The sequence below is a fragment of the Phymastichus coffea genome, unplaced genomic scaffold, assembly GCF_024137745.1.
Source record: "Phymastichus coffea isolate CEN01 unplaced genomic scaffold, Cenicafe_Pcof_1.1 PCOF00043, whole genome shotgun sequence".
Taxonomy (NCBI): domain Eukaryota; kingdom Metazoa; phylum Arthropoda; class Insecta; order Hymenoptera; family Eulophidae; genus Phymastichus; species Phymastichus coffea.
In genome coordinates, this window is record NW_026706854.1 from 2,129,619 (window position 1) to 2,148,443 (window position 18,825).

General features: G+C 46.6%; 1 protein-coding gene across 8 annotated transcripts in view; it reads left to right on the top strand.

Annotated features, from left to right (window-relative positions):
• LOC131664233 (peripheral plasma membrane protein CASK) overlaps positions 1-18,825 on the top strand; it is a 40,745-nt gene that overhangs the window by 5,928 nt on the left and 15,992 nt on the right. For 6 of the 8 annotated variants that reach the window (XM_058935166.1, XM_058935168.1, XM_058935167.1 and 3 more), the window contains exons 7-12: positions 1,403-1,474; positions 3,642-3,817; positions 3,899-4,021; positions 4,568-4,757; positions 5,083-5,204; positions 6,226-6,405. In XM_058935166.1, the coding sequence (XP_058791149.1) occupies positions 1,403-1,474; positions 3,642-3,817; positions 3,899-4,021; positions 4,568-4,757; positions 5,083-5,204; positions 6,226-6,405 (863 nt within the window). The remainder of the gene's footprint in view (positions 1-1,402; positions 1,475-3,641; positions 3,818-3,898; positions 4,022-4,567; positions 4,758-5,082; positions 5,205-6,225; positions 6,406-18,825) is intronic. The other 2 variants (XM_058935171.1, XM_058935173.1) reach the window with 1 other exon arrangement.

Below are 18,825 nucleotides of genomic sequence, written 5' to 3' on the forward strand. Positions count from 1 at the left end.
GTACGAGACGTCAATTTTTCCTACGTGTATAGATCGCTATACTTGCATTTATACAATAAAAATTATAAATTTATTTATAATTGAAGCAAAACACACATATATTGGTTTAATTAAATTCTTATAATTGCACGGCTCTTTAGATCTAATTGTCATAAAAACTAGTCATAAGTCTAGTCATAAAATTAGTTTTTATTACATTGAAAAAAATTTTTCTTGCAATAAGAAAAATGTTATTTCAGAACCAAAACCTTTTAGATTTAAACAAAAATTGGTCTCTCCTATCAAAAAGATTATATTCTTGAGTAAAATTTTTTTCTTATGAAATTATTCCCTTTGTAACTTGGAATATGAATAAACCAGTCATTTATTCATCCTCGATAAAGTATCGATAAATAATTAAAGTATGAAAACTTAGAATAATACTCCACTTAAAAAAGTCTTTTCGTAACAAGAGAATTTTGCTTGTATCGGAAAAATTCCCATACTTTCACAAAAAGAAAACTCTTGTATCAAGAGGAATCACTTTCATCTACAGAAAAGGTCTAGTAGTAAGGTGATTCTTGTTATAAAAGGATTTTGTCTGAAAATAGCCCTTCGATCTGCTTACTATAATTAGATAATATCTTCTCAATATAAAAGTTGTTATTCTTATTACAAACGGATCGGTTAAAATGTCGGTTATTTTGTTACAAGAAAGTCATTTTTTAAACTCTGTAAAATGTTATATTCGCGCATAAGATACAGCTAACGCCGTACCATTTTTTGGAATTGAATGATGCTATACACACTTTGCTTGAAACTACAAAACAAAATTGTGAAATTATAGTTTTGTTATATTTGTGCGATATTGTTTTTCTGTGCATCGAAAAAATACGATCACACAGGGAACTAGTTGAGTACATAACAATATTTAAAAATTGCAAAATTGTTTCTATTACTCACTGAATGTCAAACCGTAAATTACTCAGTTTTTTTGCTTTTTGAATATACTCAAATACGGTACTTTTTCATGAAACTCCTCAAGTACTGATCCATATATTTCGATAAAATGTTAAGACATAAGAAACATTGACCGAATAAAAATCTATTTCGGAGGTATTTATCATGACATCTATCGCGAATTATTAATGAATATGATTTTCTTATTTTTGTTTTTATTTCGATTATTCGCTTATTGCCATATAAATATATGACTATCATGCCCATGGATATTGTGATATTCGATTCACTTCTTAAATTACTACATTAGAAGTACTACTCTTTGGAAAAATGTAATTTTTCATATTAAATGTTGGAGATACTCTCCGTAGACATAGACCACGAAAGTCATTATTCGTGATATTATTTTTTTTAAATTAAAAATAAGCTATGATGTTTGTGAATTTCGTTTTGGTGAATTCAGAATGTTACACAACCGAGTATCGGCCGTACCTGAGCCCAAAGGGACAGGTCTACTTGAAGGTCGACAATGAGGGTAAGCTGAGAGAAAACCTTCGATTAATAATTTTTACAGGATTCCTGTATATTGCCACTCAGCAAAATATTCATTCATGCTTATATGGTTCACTCAATATAACGTTCACGTTTTATGTCTTGCAATATCGAAAATGTGACTCGTAAAAATTATTCACATACATCCATATCAAGAATTCTGCCGTGCTATTGTTAAACTGCTTGCTCAATTGACACCTTCTGCACAACACCAATCCATTTTAATATTCCCTGTTAGTAATGTCTTTTATAATCCTAATCGAATGAGAATATTAATCATGATTTCATGAATAACCGCGTACAGTTACTGTTTGGCTCATGGTCCATCAACCTGATTATTTATTAATTATATATATCTTTACACGAATGGGATCCGTTATCGACAATATATTTTCACGTGATAATACGTATTTATAACCAATATCGAGATACTCTGAAAGATCTTTCACACATTTATGTTTCACGACATAAATGTATTCGTATAAATAAACGTAAGTGAAAAAATTACTAAATCTACTATGACGGACAAAGCAACGATAGGCAAGGATGTCAAGATAAATGCAGTTTTCTTCATATAATTATTTCTGATAGTATAGGTAAAGCCAAGTTACAATATGCCTTTCGACGATCAAACGAATGACTACGTTGAATTGACGTAACTGCGAGTAGAAGCCTTTATTCTTTCCGATCGATTTGCATTGAATGACAATAAGCAGAATAGTTTCAAATGTGACAAATTAATTATCGTATACATCGACGGATACTCATTTTTGTTCACTTTATTTATCATTATATTTTTATGAAAATATATATTTTTTTCAATAACAAATAATTACTAAATTGTATAAACGTTATTACCATGTGCTGATTTGAAATTTTTATGTTTATAACGGACACATTTTAGGTATACCTCAAACATTTTACGTTTTAGTTTGTAGCGATGAGGAGCTTTGAATTTTCGTCAAATTCATGATAACACCATGTAAAATGTAAAATAACTTGATACGAAAAAGCAATAATCTGATAACTTTTTACGTTGTCGATGTAGCTTATCCATTCAGTATTTTTTTCTGCTATCCATTGCAGTATATTGTTACTACTTTTATGTCAGTTGCATATTTCCTTATTGTTGAAACTTTTCAGTAATTACCTTCGTCATAATTATAATGTTTTTTGTCAATAAGTGTGCCCCAAACCTGCTGTATTTGTTCATTTTTTATCAAGTATTATAAAATAATACATTTGTTATTGTGTAGAGCACTAAACACAACAGCATTCTCAACGCTTATCTTACTTTATAATCGAAACCTTGATATGCCAATTGATGTTAATATTTATTTAGCACTTTCAAAATCTGCAAAATTGAGCTTGCTAAAAAAAATGTTTTACAGCATTTTTAAAGGAAATAAAGCATCCTATTCTTATACAATGCACTCAATGCAATATGACTGTCAGCCAATTGATCTGCTCACAATAAAATGCTTTTATGTATGTTATTGTTTTTACTTAGTAAAAGTTGCTGCGACTATGCATGATGAAACGTGTATTGTAATGGTAACTTGCATTATCTGGCCGCATAGTGTAAATTAATCCATTAAATTTTTATATGAAATGCTATTATTCAATGACAAGTGTGCTGGTTTTGAAAAATCAGTGATGATTTGCTATTGTTAGGTTATCACCTGACTATTGAATATTTGATCAGACAAACATTTTTTCGCAAATTGCATACTTAAGTTAACTAGTAATGTGTCGCTTGTGCATTATTCATTAGCATCACTGATGTTTCTATGTATTGTTGTATCAACGTTTGTGGAATTTAAAAATTTTTAGTGACCAATTACATATTGGTATGTTAAAATTGAATACTAGAACGCTTTTGTACATTTTAGTTTTGTTTGTAAAACTACACGCATGATTTGTCATTAAAAGTATACACGTAGCATTTTAACTATCTAATATATATTACGAAGCCAAAGATGTTGGAGAAAAGTGTAATTAATTTATTGGCAGCTGACTGATAATTCATTTGGCGATTGGATATAATTGAAAAATAGTTTCTGAAAGTATGAATGAGAAAAGAAAGAAAAAAGATAACGTATCAAAAATCGGATTGAGCTTAATGAAAATATTATTATTGAATTCTTTAGGGCGCATTGGATGTCCGCATTTCATGGCACCGGAAGTGATACTGCGCAGACAGTATGGAAAGCCAGGAGACGTCTGGTCCGCAGGTGTATTTCTGCACATTCTTCTCACCGGTACACTTCCATTCGTTGGCTCGCGCGAGCGCCTTCGCGAGTCAATCTGTCGAGGAAGAGTAAAGGTACTCGATGGCTACGCGGCTCGACGCAACACAGAACATCGATAAGAGCGATTGAGATTAACGCCGCTGGATATGTTGCAGATGGACTCGGCACTATGGGACCCGATAAGCGAAGCTGCAAAAGATTTGATTCAACGTATGCTGACCACAGACGTCAATCACAGGATCACCATACAGGAAGTTCTCAACCATAAATGGCTCCGCGTAAGTGTATGCCTGTGCGCGCATAGAAAATGAGGAAGGGAGTATGCGATAATCCCACGCATATCGATGCGATGCACGCGCAACTGGGTTATCGATTGTGAGAGAGAAAGCGGACAAAGTCGAACGGTTAATGGAAAGAAGCTAGATCAACCCGAGCCGCTATTTATTTATCTTTTATATATTGCTTCTTTTCCATGCTCCTTTTTTACAAGCAACGTCCAGCGAAGCCCATTCGCGTGTTTTATAAATAACATTCTCTCTCTATCTTTCACGCGCACGTCACGTAAGCTCTCTGCTGCTCTAAAAGGATTCCGTGTACTCTGATGCATTTGCTCGGAAAATCGCTGGGTTACTGAGCTGTTGGGGAAGCTTGCTGGTTGCGTTACTCGGTGACGAAGCCAGTCTCGATATGATTTCAATATCGATTTCGTCTCGGCCGTACCAGCCTTCGTCACCTGCGTCATCGTCACTGTTTTCCCTGCTCATCGATGTTAAGCAGCTCGTTATCTGTTGCTCATCCACTCTGCTTCGCTCTTGCTTTCACAGGACCGTGACAAAGGTGTAGCGAGGATACATCTGGGCGACACCATTGAGGAATTGAAAAAATTGAATGCAAGGCGAAAATTAAAGGAGGCGGTGAAAGCAGCAGTGTCCTCGCCGAAATGGCACACTCCGTATTTAGAAGCGAACGGCGACAGTTACTATGAGGCAGCGGACGAAGAGGTCATTTGCACAGGTACGCCCTAACTAGATCAATCTGTAGGTCGCCCCCAAAAATGTTTAGTACACGGCTCTTATTATTTTTCGATATCCACTTATTCGGTCGTCTTTCATCGTTGCAACTTTTTGACATCGTTAACAAGTAACCGACCATTTATTCCTTTATCCATTTATGCATTCATTCACTCATTAATTAATTAATTAATTCATTCATTCATTCATTCATTCGTTTGTTCATTCATTCATTCATTCGTTCGTTCGTTCGTTCGTTCATTCGTTCATTCATTTATTCGTTGCTTTATTATTCATTCGGTAGCTCACTTATTTTTTAATCATTACAGGAGCCATTGCCGAAATTCTGGACTCATTGGACGACATAGAAGTGCTGCAGGAAAGTGGCAGACTAAGTAGAACGGAAGTTCTGGCGGCAGTCGACGACAAGAGACTGCGCGCATTGTTGGAGGTAAGGACCGAAACAGCTCGTGAATCTTACAAGCGCTAAACGACTTGCACGAAAGTTGATAATAGTAGAGTGCTGTCGGTAAAGTAGATAAGCGCAGTCAAGTATCGATCAACAGCAAGCAGCTTTCCGATAGAGGGATAGGCCGGAGCTTGCGAGTGAGCGCGACAGGGTGCAGGTAAGCTTTTACAGTTTGGCAGTGGCGATCACCTCCAGACGAATGCTTCACTATGTGGATAAGTTAGTTAATTTCAGTCTCGATCAAACTACGGCGCTGCGAGTTGATAGTGAGCTTGCGGCGAGCTAGGGTGTTGCGAGATTAGCAGCTTAGCGGAGCCACTGCGCCAAAAGCAGAAAGGAAAACTGAAGTTGGCGTAGCAAGAGTTGACTACGAGAAAGGACCAACGCGTTTGCAAGATGGCCGTTTGAGCGAGCGAGAGAGATAGAGAGAAAGAGAGAGAGAGCGGAAGAGAGAGAAAGAGAGGGAGAAAGAGAGGGACAGACAGATAGACACAGAATTAGTCAGACAGATAGACAGAGAACGAATGATGAGAATGCCTGCTACGGAAGCACAGACTTTTGCGTATTCGAGACGTCGACCACCCGTTATCCTTTTCCTCATCATCATCTTCTTTTTTGCTATTTCTTTCACAATGTTGATTATATTTTTTTCGACCACCTGAGCACGCGCTTTGCCGCCCGCGCCACCGCCGGCGATGAGCGGCGTCTTTGATTATCCTATTTAAATCGCTTGAATTCGAAGATGCGTCTTTGCCAGTTGATGCTGCTCGGAAATACCGAACTCCTTGGTGACTTGCTCGAAATTGTCTCCACATTGGTGAGTCTTCCATTACCTGACTTGCTTCTCCTTACCTCATTCCATTCAATCCAAGTCTGTTGATTTTACTTACCTAGTCATTTGCTTGCTTATTTACTTACTTACTTACTACAAAAAAAAATTCGTGCAATCCGTTTTGGCCCTTTGGAGCGTATAACAACTTTATCTAACTGATGATTCTTTTAGATTTACGACAGTATTGCAACGCATGTGTCATCGCCTTGTCGAGCGCCTCAGACAGATGCAGTACAGAGGGCTTACGAAGTCGAAGAGCTTCTTAGAGGAGCCGAAAGATCCTCCTCAAGAAATATCGATCGCAGTGATCTTCGAGAACTTCAGCAGCTGATTGGCCAACCTCATTTCAAGGTTAGAGCATTTTAGTTACTGATCGTATAATTCTAAATTCCGTGAGAAGTGTGCAAGAAACTTAAAATTCTCAACGAGTCAAGTTAAATTAAAAATAGTACATTCCAATATGTATCGTGAAAATAAGCATAAGTATCATTTTCTTGAAACTTAAACGTAAATATACCATTTGACATAGATTTTGACTCATCAAGAATTTCAAGTACTTTGCACACTTGCTACAATTCCACAACAGTCGATTCTACCCACGACCGGTGTGAGAAAATCTTTTATTCTTATTGATTATATGCAATTACTGAAAATGCAATCGCTCCAGCAACTATTAAGCCATATCTAGTCAGTAATGTATGTTCATTATCCATGGCGCATATAAATTAACTGTAGTCAAATATTCGAGACCAATGTACATTAAGAAAAAATCAACTAAATCGGGGAACTAATTAGCAAGTTGGTCTTGATTTGCTGCAGTAGATCTGCGCGTGTCAACCGAGTGGCGTTTGTATTTACTTAATTATCGCTCTTTCAAATTGACGCTTCTCGTGCACTTGCGGAAAAGTCCCCGCGGAGCTTCGGCTAACGAGACTTTCAGAATATCTGACAACGCGAGCTCTGGGCGTTTGGCAAACAGCGAGCATTAATTTGCCATTTTCATTCCGTTTGGTCTCGCGTTACGCGAGTGAAGTCTTGCAATCAGTATCATACTGCTTTCTTTCAGTCGGAATATGGGTGGCTCATTGTCGTCACTGTTAAATATTGGAAACTAGTGCGGATATGAGAAAATTATTGTTTATTTTTGCACGAGATCGCGGATACTCGGGGGAGTCGCAAGTAAGAAGAAAATGAAATCCTGGGCGGCGATGCTAAGTCGAGCCAGTCCGTCTGTTTCAAGTGTAAGAGCGGCTGAGCGTTTGTAAGCGTGTGCACGGGCATGCATGATCGATGGGAACTGATGCAGTGACGATTTTGCTTGCGGCAGCGTCAGAGCTTTTGTCGCTAGGAAGAGTTAACGAACGGTCAAGGGAATTTCGATTGACGCATAGGCCGAGATCTACGCCGGAAGCCAGTGACTCATTATCCACCGGTTTGTTGATCTTGGAGCGCTTTTTGCGATGGCGGTCCGCCCACCTCAAGTCGTGCATCCAGGGAGCAAGCTGTGGCACAAAGAGAGAGAGAGAGAGAGAGAGAGAGAGAGAGAGAGAGAGAGAGAGAGAGAGAGAGAGAGAGAGAGAGAGAGCCCGAGCCCGACCCCTCTCCCTCTCTGCTCGCTCGCACGCTCTCGCTCTCTCTTTCTCTCTGGATGTCGGTTGCGCCCGGCGCTGCTGCACTGGCGGTGGCCAGGCAGGAAGGGAAGGGTGCAGAGAGACGAGGAGCTCCCGGCGCGGGCGAGCTAGTACGCCGCTGAGCGCAGATCGTTAACGACGTCGCTGAGCTCGAGCGGCCGTGTTGCAGTCTTTGGGACTCTGAAACGGCCGCGTGAGCCAGTGCTCGGTCCGCCACGAGCAGCCAGTCAGCCAGCTGTGTCTTCGCCTGTGTACGTGTGCAAGTGCCAATTGCTCGACGCCTCTCCGTCGGTTTCGGCATCAGCCACCAGACATGGCGCCGCGGCCGCCAAATCTACCAATGCGCAAACTCTTGCTCTCTCCCGCACACAGGCGCGCGCCGACGCTCGCTCTCGCTCCCCGCGTTCGGCATCGCGTCGGCCCGATCCGCTGCAGTCGCGCCCGCGCGCGTAAACACGCCGAGCGCTCACGCCCGCACCGGCTCGATAACTCCTTATCGCTGCAATCACCTGAGCTAGCCGACCAATCCAGCCTGCTCCAAATTACTCGCCGGGCGCTCCCCCCTCCCCCGGGCTTGTTTCCGTGCGCCCTGAGGACTTGCTCCGTCACTGGCGCGCGGCTGCACCAATTAATTTCCAAGCAGCTCGCTCGCGCCGTTCGCCCTTCGCCTCCCCCTGTCCCCGTTTGCCGCGCTCGAGCGGATATCGCCGCGGGAAAACCGCGGGTCCGTTTGCTTTGGCTCTCACCGACGAGTGCCGGCCTCGCCGCGCCCCTACCGCCTGCATCCCACTAGAAATCACGAGATGTTCGTCAACTTTGCGCGCTCGAAAGCTTTGACCTACTCGCGGTTTGCCAGTTATTCCCATCCACTCGCGATTCGACGTTCCGCCACTTGAAAAAAAAAGGAAAAAGAAAACAAACTGCCGCCTCGCGCTGCCAAGCTTCTTGCACTTCGACCATTGCAGAGCAACATTTTTTCTTTCAGGATCAGCTTCGCACTCGTCATGTTTGTCGCGCAGCTTTGTCGATGTTGCTCGTACTCACAGAAATGAGTCTAACATCGAGTTGTTATATAGGCGTTACGGTCAATTTACGCGATGGCAACATATTCATATACACGTTTGTCGCTGGATGCTATCAAGTCTATCGAATGTTTTCCATGTTTCTAACGGTGACAAGCGGTTATTTTGACAGAAATGTATGGAGTTTTGAAAAGAAGAGGAAGGAGAAGGAGGAGAGGATTGCAATAATTGTTCAGTAAAAATATGAATCGCATCGGAAATCAATAGCCGAACGTTGAAAGTATTGATGGGTGATCATTTGATATAGGGAGAGAAAATATATTTGTATCAGCGAGTACGAGGAGTACGAGCGCAGTGTTGGCTGTGGTGGAAGTAGCGTAGAAAGCGGCTAAAGAAACGATTCGAGCCCCGTGGCTGCAGGGTATGACAGTTTAGAGGATAGAAGAGAAAGAGCTGCCACGTTCAAGTAACATGCAGCTAACTAGACTCTGCTCGAGGGACAGGTTTGAGGAGTATCATAGAAGTGAGCCGCGGGCGCATGTGTAAATGCACTGCTAAGTCGGCAGCTGTACACGTGCAAGTATAAGCCGCAAGCTTGGATTTCGATATCACAGTCCAGTCGTATTGTCGCTTCAAGACGCTCGATCTACGATTTTTCGGTCGTCATTCATTGCAGACGCGTTATTTCAGGCTCGAGCCGTTTGCACCGCGTCCGATCATCCGCGACGTTGACTGGCGCCCTTCGTCAGGGCGTGATTCCTTGCCACGCGGGCATTCAGGCAGGCGACGCTGGGGCTTCTCGATTGTCAGCCAGTGATACGAAGCCCAAGCTCGCCAATTCTAATCCGCCCTCTCTGGAGCTGATTTCGGGGCCGGGTCGATAGGGCGAGCGATGGAGAGGCGCGATAGGCGGAAGTTACTGGCTCGCTAGGCCAGCTCAGGCCGGTTGGACTTGCTGAACTCATTTGGTTGTGATCGGTGCACGACATGCTAGCTGGAAAGGGAGCACGCAGCGTGGATGAATAAATAAAAGGCAAAGAGAACGGAAGGGACAAGGCCGAGAATATATTATCGATCGGAAAATTCGGCGCCCCCTCCCCCAACCTCCTTGGCAGCACCGCTCCTGACCGACTGCCTCGACGAGATTGTCTCTCGGTGTACGTGCGCGCGCGCGTATATCTGGAATATCTGGAATGAGCCGTTGCCGCGGGGGCCTAGCGCCAGAATCGACGCGTGGCTAAGGTATACGGGCTTGCCGGAGCCCGGGCGCGGGGCGCAAAGAGGAAAGGTTGCCCTGTCGTTTGCCGGTAATGCGGGGGATCGAGGTCGAGGACACGGATATGCATCGCGAATCGTGGGAGGCCCATCGGGACACCCTGCCTTTTATTTCCTTTTCTCTGTTCCCCGCCGTTAGTTTTTTTTTTTTTCACCGCGCGGTGCTAACGAGTCAACAGAGACAGGCGGATAAGGAGCCGAGTCGAGAGCCGAGTCTCTGCTTAATACGCGTTTCGGGCGAGAGGCCAAATTTCAAGAGTCCTCGGGGAGAGCTTTTAGCTAGCAGCAGCCAAAGCAGACGTGGCCCGAGGCTCGCCGCTGATACGCCGACGACAAGCTCTTGGCCGAGGGTCGTACTTTTATATTTGTAGCAGTCGAGGCATCGAGTAAGCGCCCTCCATTCGCGATGCGCTCCACTTCGCGTTCCACTCAAATTTAATAATCCCATCTGCAGCTATCGACCTCGGATCATCTTGGCCCTTGACAATCTTCGTCCCCCCTACTCTTACCTACTTCCATTCGCAAGCTAATACGCGCTGGCACTTTTTCCAACTCGAGCACTGCCTTCGCCGGCCTGGTAGGCATTAGTATTTTAACCCTACTCCGGAGTACCAACGCGCATTTTATCTTTTTTCATCTCGCTTCTTTCTATTCCCTCGATTTTCTAGCTCGCGCGTCCAATACAGGGTTATTAATTTGCTCACTAATGAACAACTTAGCCCCAAGATCGTTAACCTAGTCATGTTTCTCGTTACACATTTTCCTGGCCACTGTTCAAAATGAAAATACAGCGTTCGCGTTAAGCTCATCCGTAACAACGAGCATCAAGTATATTTTACACAGTTGTAATTTTGGAGAGTGCGCAATGAAATGTTCAAGTTTTGAGAGACGCGCGGCCAGCTTATCGATCAACGGCTACCGGCTCGATTGCAAGTCGCTAATTGCATCGGAAATCGATTCCTCGTTTACAAATGAGCGCCCTTATTAGTCACAGTTACAAGCACGCAGGTTGGCATTATTATTTTTTTTCGTGCTTTTTCAAGCTGGCCCTCGCGCGGCGCACGAGTTTGCTCGACGACAGGCGAAAAACGCCTGTGGGAATGAGCGCGGGCGCCGAATCGAAGCGACGACGTATGCGGCGAGCCTTCGAATATCGGCCAGAAGGCTGCAGTCCGACTGACGCCGGTCCTGGCTTTCGCGGCACTTGAAAGTCTCGCGCGAAAAATCCACGCTTTCCCCCGAGCGGCGCAGCCGGATCCCGCGCGCCGATCCGCGTCGCAAATCGCTCGGAGTTGTTCCGCGCGGGCTTCGCGTCCGGAACCATCTCGTGGCTGACGATCCGGCAACCCCATGCCGCTCGAACGTTCTATACGCGGCTCGTGCGACGGCCTGCTCTCTCGTCGTCTCACTTCGTCCACGCGTGTGCGCAGCAAGCGACTGGCAGTTGGTGCGATCGCCGGCGAGGCGTTTGGATAAAAACTAGAATAAAAGCGAAGCACACCGACGAAAGCTCAGCGGACGAAGCATTAGCCTCGGCAGCCCACGATTGCGCAGGGCATGGGAGTAGCAGCGGTCCGCGGAGCCAGGGCTAACGGCCGGATCGCGGCAGCTGCCGAGCAGCCGAGCCAGCAGCGAGACCGACGGAGAAGAGTCGAGCGAGTGGCGCGCGGCGAGTGGTGAGTGGCGCGAGCGCTCCGCCCTGGCGCGGCCCATGCGGGCGGACAGCGAGGCGCGCTGGGCGCAGCCCGGCAGCTAGGCCGAGGAGCCGGCGGCGGAGGAGGATGACGAGGACGCGGACGAGGATGTGATGATCATGAGCCTAGGGCCCGAGGGCTTCGCCGGCCTGGCCGGCCTCGGGGCGGCCGAGGCGCCGCGCGGCTGCTGCTGCTGCGCGCGCCAGCACGCCGCCTCGTGGCAGGCGCTGCTCCAGCCGCAGCGGTCGCTGGCCCCCGGCTGCTGGCTGTGCGCGCGCCCGGCGCCGCTCGAGCTCGGGGCCCCGCGCGGCTGCTGCCTCGAGGGCCGCGGGCCGCCCGTCGGCGCCGTCGCCTGCTGCTCCTGCTCGCGGCTGTCGCGGCTCGGCTGGCACCGGCTCAGCCTGCCGGGGCCGCAGCCCGCGGCGCAGCGCTGGCCGGCGGGCCGCTCGCCGCCGGCCGCCCGCCGCCAGTCCCGGCCGCCGCCGGCCCCGGCCCTGGTCTCGAGCGGCTGGATCGGCAAGGAGACCAAGAGCAACATGCCCCGCCACGTCTACAAGTACTATCTCGCCCAGACCCTCGACTGGCACCGTCACCACTCCCAGGTAACGTCGCTAGTGCCCGTCCCTGCGCTGCTGGGCTGGCGGCACGCCGCCGCTATCCGAGCTTTGTCGAGCTCAGTCGAGTAGTTGGCGCGATGCCCGTCAACTTTTCGACTCAGCCGGATCGATCGTCGAACACCTCTATAATGCAACTACGTTCCTAATTAGCTGTACAAGTTAGCCCTGGAACAATACAGCGTGTTAGCCGTTCTAAACGTAAATAATAACCCAACCCATACGCCGTAATCACGAAAGTGGCAAAATGTATGAAATCGATCTGATAGGCCCTTTCAAGGGCATTCATTCTTACGAAATATTAATTGCATTGGCAACAGCTGTGCTCTAAGTCGTAATTAGCAATTGAACGGTCGTACAATGTTAACGAGCATTTTTATTTCATTGCCATTTTTCAAGCAAGCCTTGTAATTCCAACTAAAAAATAATTACACTTCACTCGAAACTGCAGAGCATCATCAAAGTTAACCACTTCAGCAATAATTAGATAGTTGGTAAACGATCTGGAGGGTGCATAGACCCTGTGTCGTGCGTCAACCCGTCCCCTGCTGATCGTCAGTGATCCGTTGCACCGGTCGTGCGCACTGTGACTCCGTTCCGCACGCATGCTCGTCGGTGATTCCATCGACAGAATATTGCCGCGTCGACTCGACAATGTGTCCGCCCTGCTACGACGGTCAAAGAACAATAAGACCCATGGAGCTGTTGTAGCTCACGTTAACGGATGCTGCTGCACCACGCCGCTACCCCGCGCCCGAGCCACTCGGCACTGTCCGCAACTTTTCCGCTGATTTACCGAGGATGATTGCTCGGTTCTCTTTGCACACAGCAGATTTTCCGACAACGGCAACTAAGCTTGCGGTGAGTAGGGAATCGCGGTTCCCTGACTGTAGCCACCGTGAATGCATCGTAGAGTGTATGTGCCCGGTCCATTACGTCTCTGTACTGCGTATCTTATCACTGCTTCGGCAGTGCTATCGATCGACTCGACCAAACCCACGCGATGCCTTCGTAGCTGCCGCTAGCCACGGCATTTCTGCGCGCCGGCAACGAAGTCGCCGCTGCGAAAAGAAACGTCGGGTGCGCATTCGAGCGACTCGGCGCGGGCGACGCAGCTGGCTTGCAATGCAGATAGCCGTACGCGGCCGCCGCGTTGCGACGCGAGGTCACGGTTGTCTGGCGAGCGCAGCCAAATTAGGCCGAGCTAAGGCCGTCAGCCAGTGGCAGGTGGGTCGGCGGCGGCGGCGGCGGCGCGCGCGCGTGGCGAGCGCCTGCGCGCGCACCGCGGGCCTCGGGAAAATCGATGCCGGCGGGCGCCCATTCAGCGGCGCGCGCTCCGCGGTGGCGTGCCCGCCGCGAGCCCGCGGGCAGCGGTCCTCGCGCGCATCCGCAGTGCCCACTTGGCCACGGACGCGCGTCGCGGGCGCGCGGGCAGCGAACGCACGTGCCAGCGAGCTGCGCGCCGGCCCCGAGGACGAGCGGCCGGGCGAGGGCGGACCGGGCGCCCCTCGGCCGGGTGGGAGGCCGCACGAGGCGGGCGCGGAGTCTGCGCGCGGCGGCGCCGCCGCGGCCGCGCGCGCCGCGCCGCGCAGTGCCGAGGAGCGTCTCCGCGCGATGCGAGCTCGGCCGTGCCCGCGAGCCTCCTCCGCCGCGCGCGCCCTCCGCGCAGCAGCTCGGCCGTGAGTCTCCGCTGGCAGTCCGTCGCGCCGCAGAGCGGCTATCGATCGCCCGAGCAGCGCGCGCTCGCGCGTCTCCTGCGCCCCGCTCGGCAACGTGCTCCGCGCTCGAGGCCAGCAGTCCCCGCCGCGGCATGGCCCCCGACCGGGCCAGCGAGCGCGCCTGAGCATGGACAGTCCGTACGGCGGCAGCAGCGGCTGGCTGGGCCCGGTGCAGCCCGTGGCCGGCCCCCGCGCGCACCAGTGCTGGGAGCGCCAGTGCCGCTCGACCGACCCCTCGCCGATGCGGCCCCTCGAGCTGCAGCGCCAGCAGCCGCCGCCGCAGCAGCAGCAGCAGCAGCAGCACGCCTGCATGCGCTCCGCCGAGAGCCTGCGCTCCGCTGACTCCGTCAGATCGATCGACTCGCTGCAGCAGCAGCAGCAGCAGCAGCAGCAGCAGCAGCAGCAGCAGCAGCTGCAGCAACAGCAGCGGCCCTGCCGGCTCGTCGACTCCTACGAGGACCAGTTCCACGAGCACTGTCGCGGCGGCCCGCTGCGCCTGAGCTGCCACTCGGTGGAGCACGTGCACCGGGCCGTCTGCCACAGCCGGGCCCTGGGCCACTCGTGCCGCTCGCTCGACTGCGCGCTCAGGCCCGTGCCTCTGGCGCTACCCTTGCCGCTGCCCCTGGACAGCGTGGTCTTCGGGTCCCACCACCATGGCCACCTGCCGGCCCCGCAGTCCGGCCCCGACAGACCCGCCGAGAGCCCCTTCAGCCTGTCCTGCCCCGTGCACAGCCCTTTCCGCTTCAGGCCGCCCAACGGGGCAGCGCTCGACTTGCACGCCGCCGCAGCCGCTCGACAGGTACTCTCGGTCGCTCGTCTCTTCCTGCGCGCTATTTCGCCGAGGTAGCCGTCTCGTCGACGTTCGTTGCGTGGGCGCCCGCATCGTCGCCAGCACGCGCTCGGCCGCTCTGTGCAGTTCGCTGCGCACGAGAGCCCCAGCTTACGCTGCTCGCTTGACGCCTACTTCGCGTTGGCAAACTCCTGGCGATACTTTGCCGTCGAAAATTTACGCCGGACTTGTTGGCACTTGATGAACAGTGAAGCATAATCGTTTGAGTCGCGGCACCTCTCTTGCGTAAGTTAATCGGTTTCATTGCTGCGGATCGCGCAGTCGGCAGTTACATTTGTCCAACGTCCTTTGTCTTGCACTTTACCAAACACGGTAGGATCTACAAGCCCTAAGCTCAGATAAATTAATATCAATTAAAACTCTTGAACTTCTCTGGAACTTTCAAAAGTTTTGCCCCAATTTGGCGTGATATTGAAGTTGTTTCGGTAAAACCAAAAATTCGCTTCCTTTAAAGAGAAAGCGGATGAATTAGGACGTATGACCGATTTTCAGCCGTGCTCGTGTAGTAGTTCTTTATCAAAATGAAGCAGTAGTTATTGACAAATTCGGAACTCGACAACTTTTTATGAGTTGCGTACGTGCTTATAATAGACAATGTCTTCCGAGTACGCACACACACAGACGTATAAATTACCAACAATTTTTTATCAAAAATTATTTTAAGCCTAAATAAACCCGAATATTGCTTGCCCACAACATAAAAGAGTTCGTACGACTCGAGTATTTTAATCTTCGATTTTCTCAGCTCGAACATTTTGAACTTTTTCTATTTCAATATTAACTTCTTTGTAGTGCATAAAATTATTCGATAAACTCGAAAACTGGAATATTTATGCAGAATCGAAGGTTCAATACAAATTTATAAACTTTGCTTGCGAGATAATTTACGAGCTCGGAAGCTTGAGTATGCTCGGATTTTCAAGCAGAGACTGAGCTAAAATTAGAGGAAAGAGGGTGACTTTCCTCTGATTTACTAGATTTCTCTCACGATTCGTGGTTCATTGCAATTTCAGATGATTTGATTGGTTTGGAAATTTTCCCAAAACCTTTAATAATTTTTATAAGATTTCTTCGTCGATAGAAATATCTGTCTAATAATTATTCTGTTCAAACTAATATGCTCTTCCAACATTTTGTAGCTTACAAAATGAATTCAAATCAATTCAGCAAGGGCTGAAATATTTTATTTTTCACATGGATTATGCATACAGTCTCGGAGCTATAGATCGGAAAATGCAAATATTTAGATTTTTCTTAGAAAGCCATGCCAACGTGCACGTTAAAAGTCGTAACGATATAAAAAAAACACTCGAGCGTATGATACAATCAAGCGATTACAAAAGCGAGAAAAGTTAACGCAAACATATATTATCAATACAACTTATAAGTGAACTATTTGACTGGTCGACCTACTCCATTGCAACACTATTGGGTTGTACACGTGCTCATTGTGCGCACGCAGAAGCATAAACTGGATCAAAACTCACGAGTGCATGGGAAGCATATGGAATCTGATTACCTTTGTGGTGGTACCTCGTGCTTCCGAGGAAAAGAGAATATACATTGTCTTGGCTGAGAACAATATGAGAGCAAAACTTGGCCCAGGCTCTGCACCACACGAGCTAACTCTGACGTTCGCCTTGGATATAAAAATTTTTGACCCGTAAGCTTATAACTAAGCTTGAAACCGCAGCCGATTTTTGTTCTCAACTCTGATCAACTCGTTCTCGCCTGAATCGTTGCGACGATGCCGCTACAAATACTTTACCCAAGCTTTCTTCCGATACTTTTGGATGTTGTTTTCAACTGACTTTTATCCCGTGTAAGGCAACGCATTTTCGTCGCACTACTCCTTACTGATATGTGCTCTTTTTGTGTCAAATCTAACGATAGTATTGTCAATGCGATATCTCGAACTCATAGACCATTCATATTGATATATTATCAAGATAGTGACGTTTATGAATTTGAAATTAGATACGAACCCCTTATCGTTCTCCATGGTAGGCTCTCGGGACATTGGGCTGCTCGCACGCTTGCACTCTATTGTTTATTCTAATATGCGAAATTCCCTCATTGAAGATTTTACCAGCAAAAGTTTTCCCATAGAGAATTATTCAGAATAAGCTTCATTCTGAAAGAAAACTATTTTATGCAATACGAAAAAGAAAGAGTCGGTGCTCCAGCTACGTATGCAATTATCATCCATTGTGACTTGAAGACAAGTCGACGATAATGGCATTACTTGCGGAAGCATTCGAATAAACAAAGCTGCACGTGAAAGAGCGCTATGCAAGTAAGATGAATTAAACTTAATGAACGGAGTTATCAAAGGACGAATACATTCTCATTGGAGTAACGAAAAATGGCGAAACTCGTAGCTTTGATAAATTGGTCAGAGATGTCTCGGCATCCGTTTCATCAAGAAATTCTCCAAAGTCACGAGTGCGCAGATTATCGAATTATTTGCATCGGTCGGTGTGAGCAAGCCACCCTCAGCGACAAATAGCTGCACAGTCTCTAATCACATTCAATTCATTCAGCAATACAATTGATCGAAGTATTCGTAAGTGGTGAAAAATAAATTTTAAGCTAACTAGAAAGCCAGTTACAGTTGACGTTATTCGGCACAGCGTGGCCAAATGTGAAATCACTTTGTAGATCTATTTGAGCAGTAACTCTATGTAAAATATAAAGCTGGTTCAAGCTGATACCGCGTAATAATGAAAAACATCCGGCAAAGATAGTACTTCATCGGAAGCCGCAAAGACACCGAGGCTCGTATTTTCTCGTGAAACTTTCATTGCGATAAATCCGAAAACTTTACCAGTACACGCTATTGTGCGCACACACATACAGACATGTGTACACGCATAAATGCACACGTGTGCGCGCACATTTATCTTCCTAAATCACAGACTGCTAATCTTCTTTTCGTATCCGCGCGTGCTCTTTAACCAAAAGTTGTAATCTACCAGAATACCCGCTATTCTATCAAAACCATTTTTAATAATTACAGTTTACAGGAAGCCCTTTTGGCTGACCCCATTACTGAATGTGGAGCGCCGAGCAAATCCTTTCAGTTATTTTATTATTTTTCCATTTATTTACTTATCTCTTATATCGTTAGGTTGAAAAACTCTGATTTCAATTAGTCTTTTAAATATTGTTAACTTTTCGTCATATTACGCTATTCAACTATCTTTCGACTCTTTCTGGATTAAATGATCATTCTTTCCTTCAGTTCCAGCAGTGTCACCAAATATGTGTTCGCATCAGAAAACTTTAATCATGTCATTCTTGAATGCTCAGAATACTCGTACCTCTTCTGAGTTTCGTCTTGAAAATTATTGGTTTATCTGGTGATTTGCAAAAATGTTGATCCATTTTCCGAACAAGGGCCTATTGTTTTATTATTGTTTTAAAATCTATATTCTGAATGTGCAATTATTTTGTTGTAATATCTAACCATCGATAAATCATGATTTTTAAAGTTAATTGCAATTTATTCAACATTAATTCAGTAGTGAATCACCAAACGAACTTTTGAATAGAGATCGGCGTATATAATTTCTTGCCGACAGTCTTTGTTGATGTTTCATTTGCAATATTTACTGCTCGTATTTTCTGTTTTACTGAGAGTGGTCCTTGTGTTTGAGTAATTTTCTTTCTCATTTATTCATTGTTAATTTATTTTTTATGACAAATGAAAAAAGCACGGGAGAGTTGCTTATTTGTTTAGGTATTCATTCATTTCAATAATTTTATCGAGAACAAAAGAAAATAGATATTTCACAATAGCGGCAGAGCGACAATCATTTCTTTCTTCAGATCTCGTTAATGCAAAAAACAGTTTTTTTGTAGTTTACATAGTCCCGCGCGAACATTCAATTGCGTAAACTTCGTTTCCGGACGAAATGTTAGTAAAAAATGTGATCTTAAAAATTTCAAGAATTAAAAATAATTA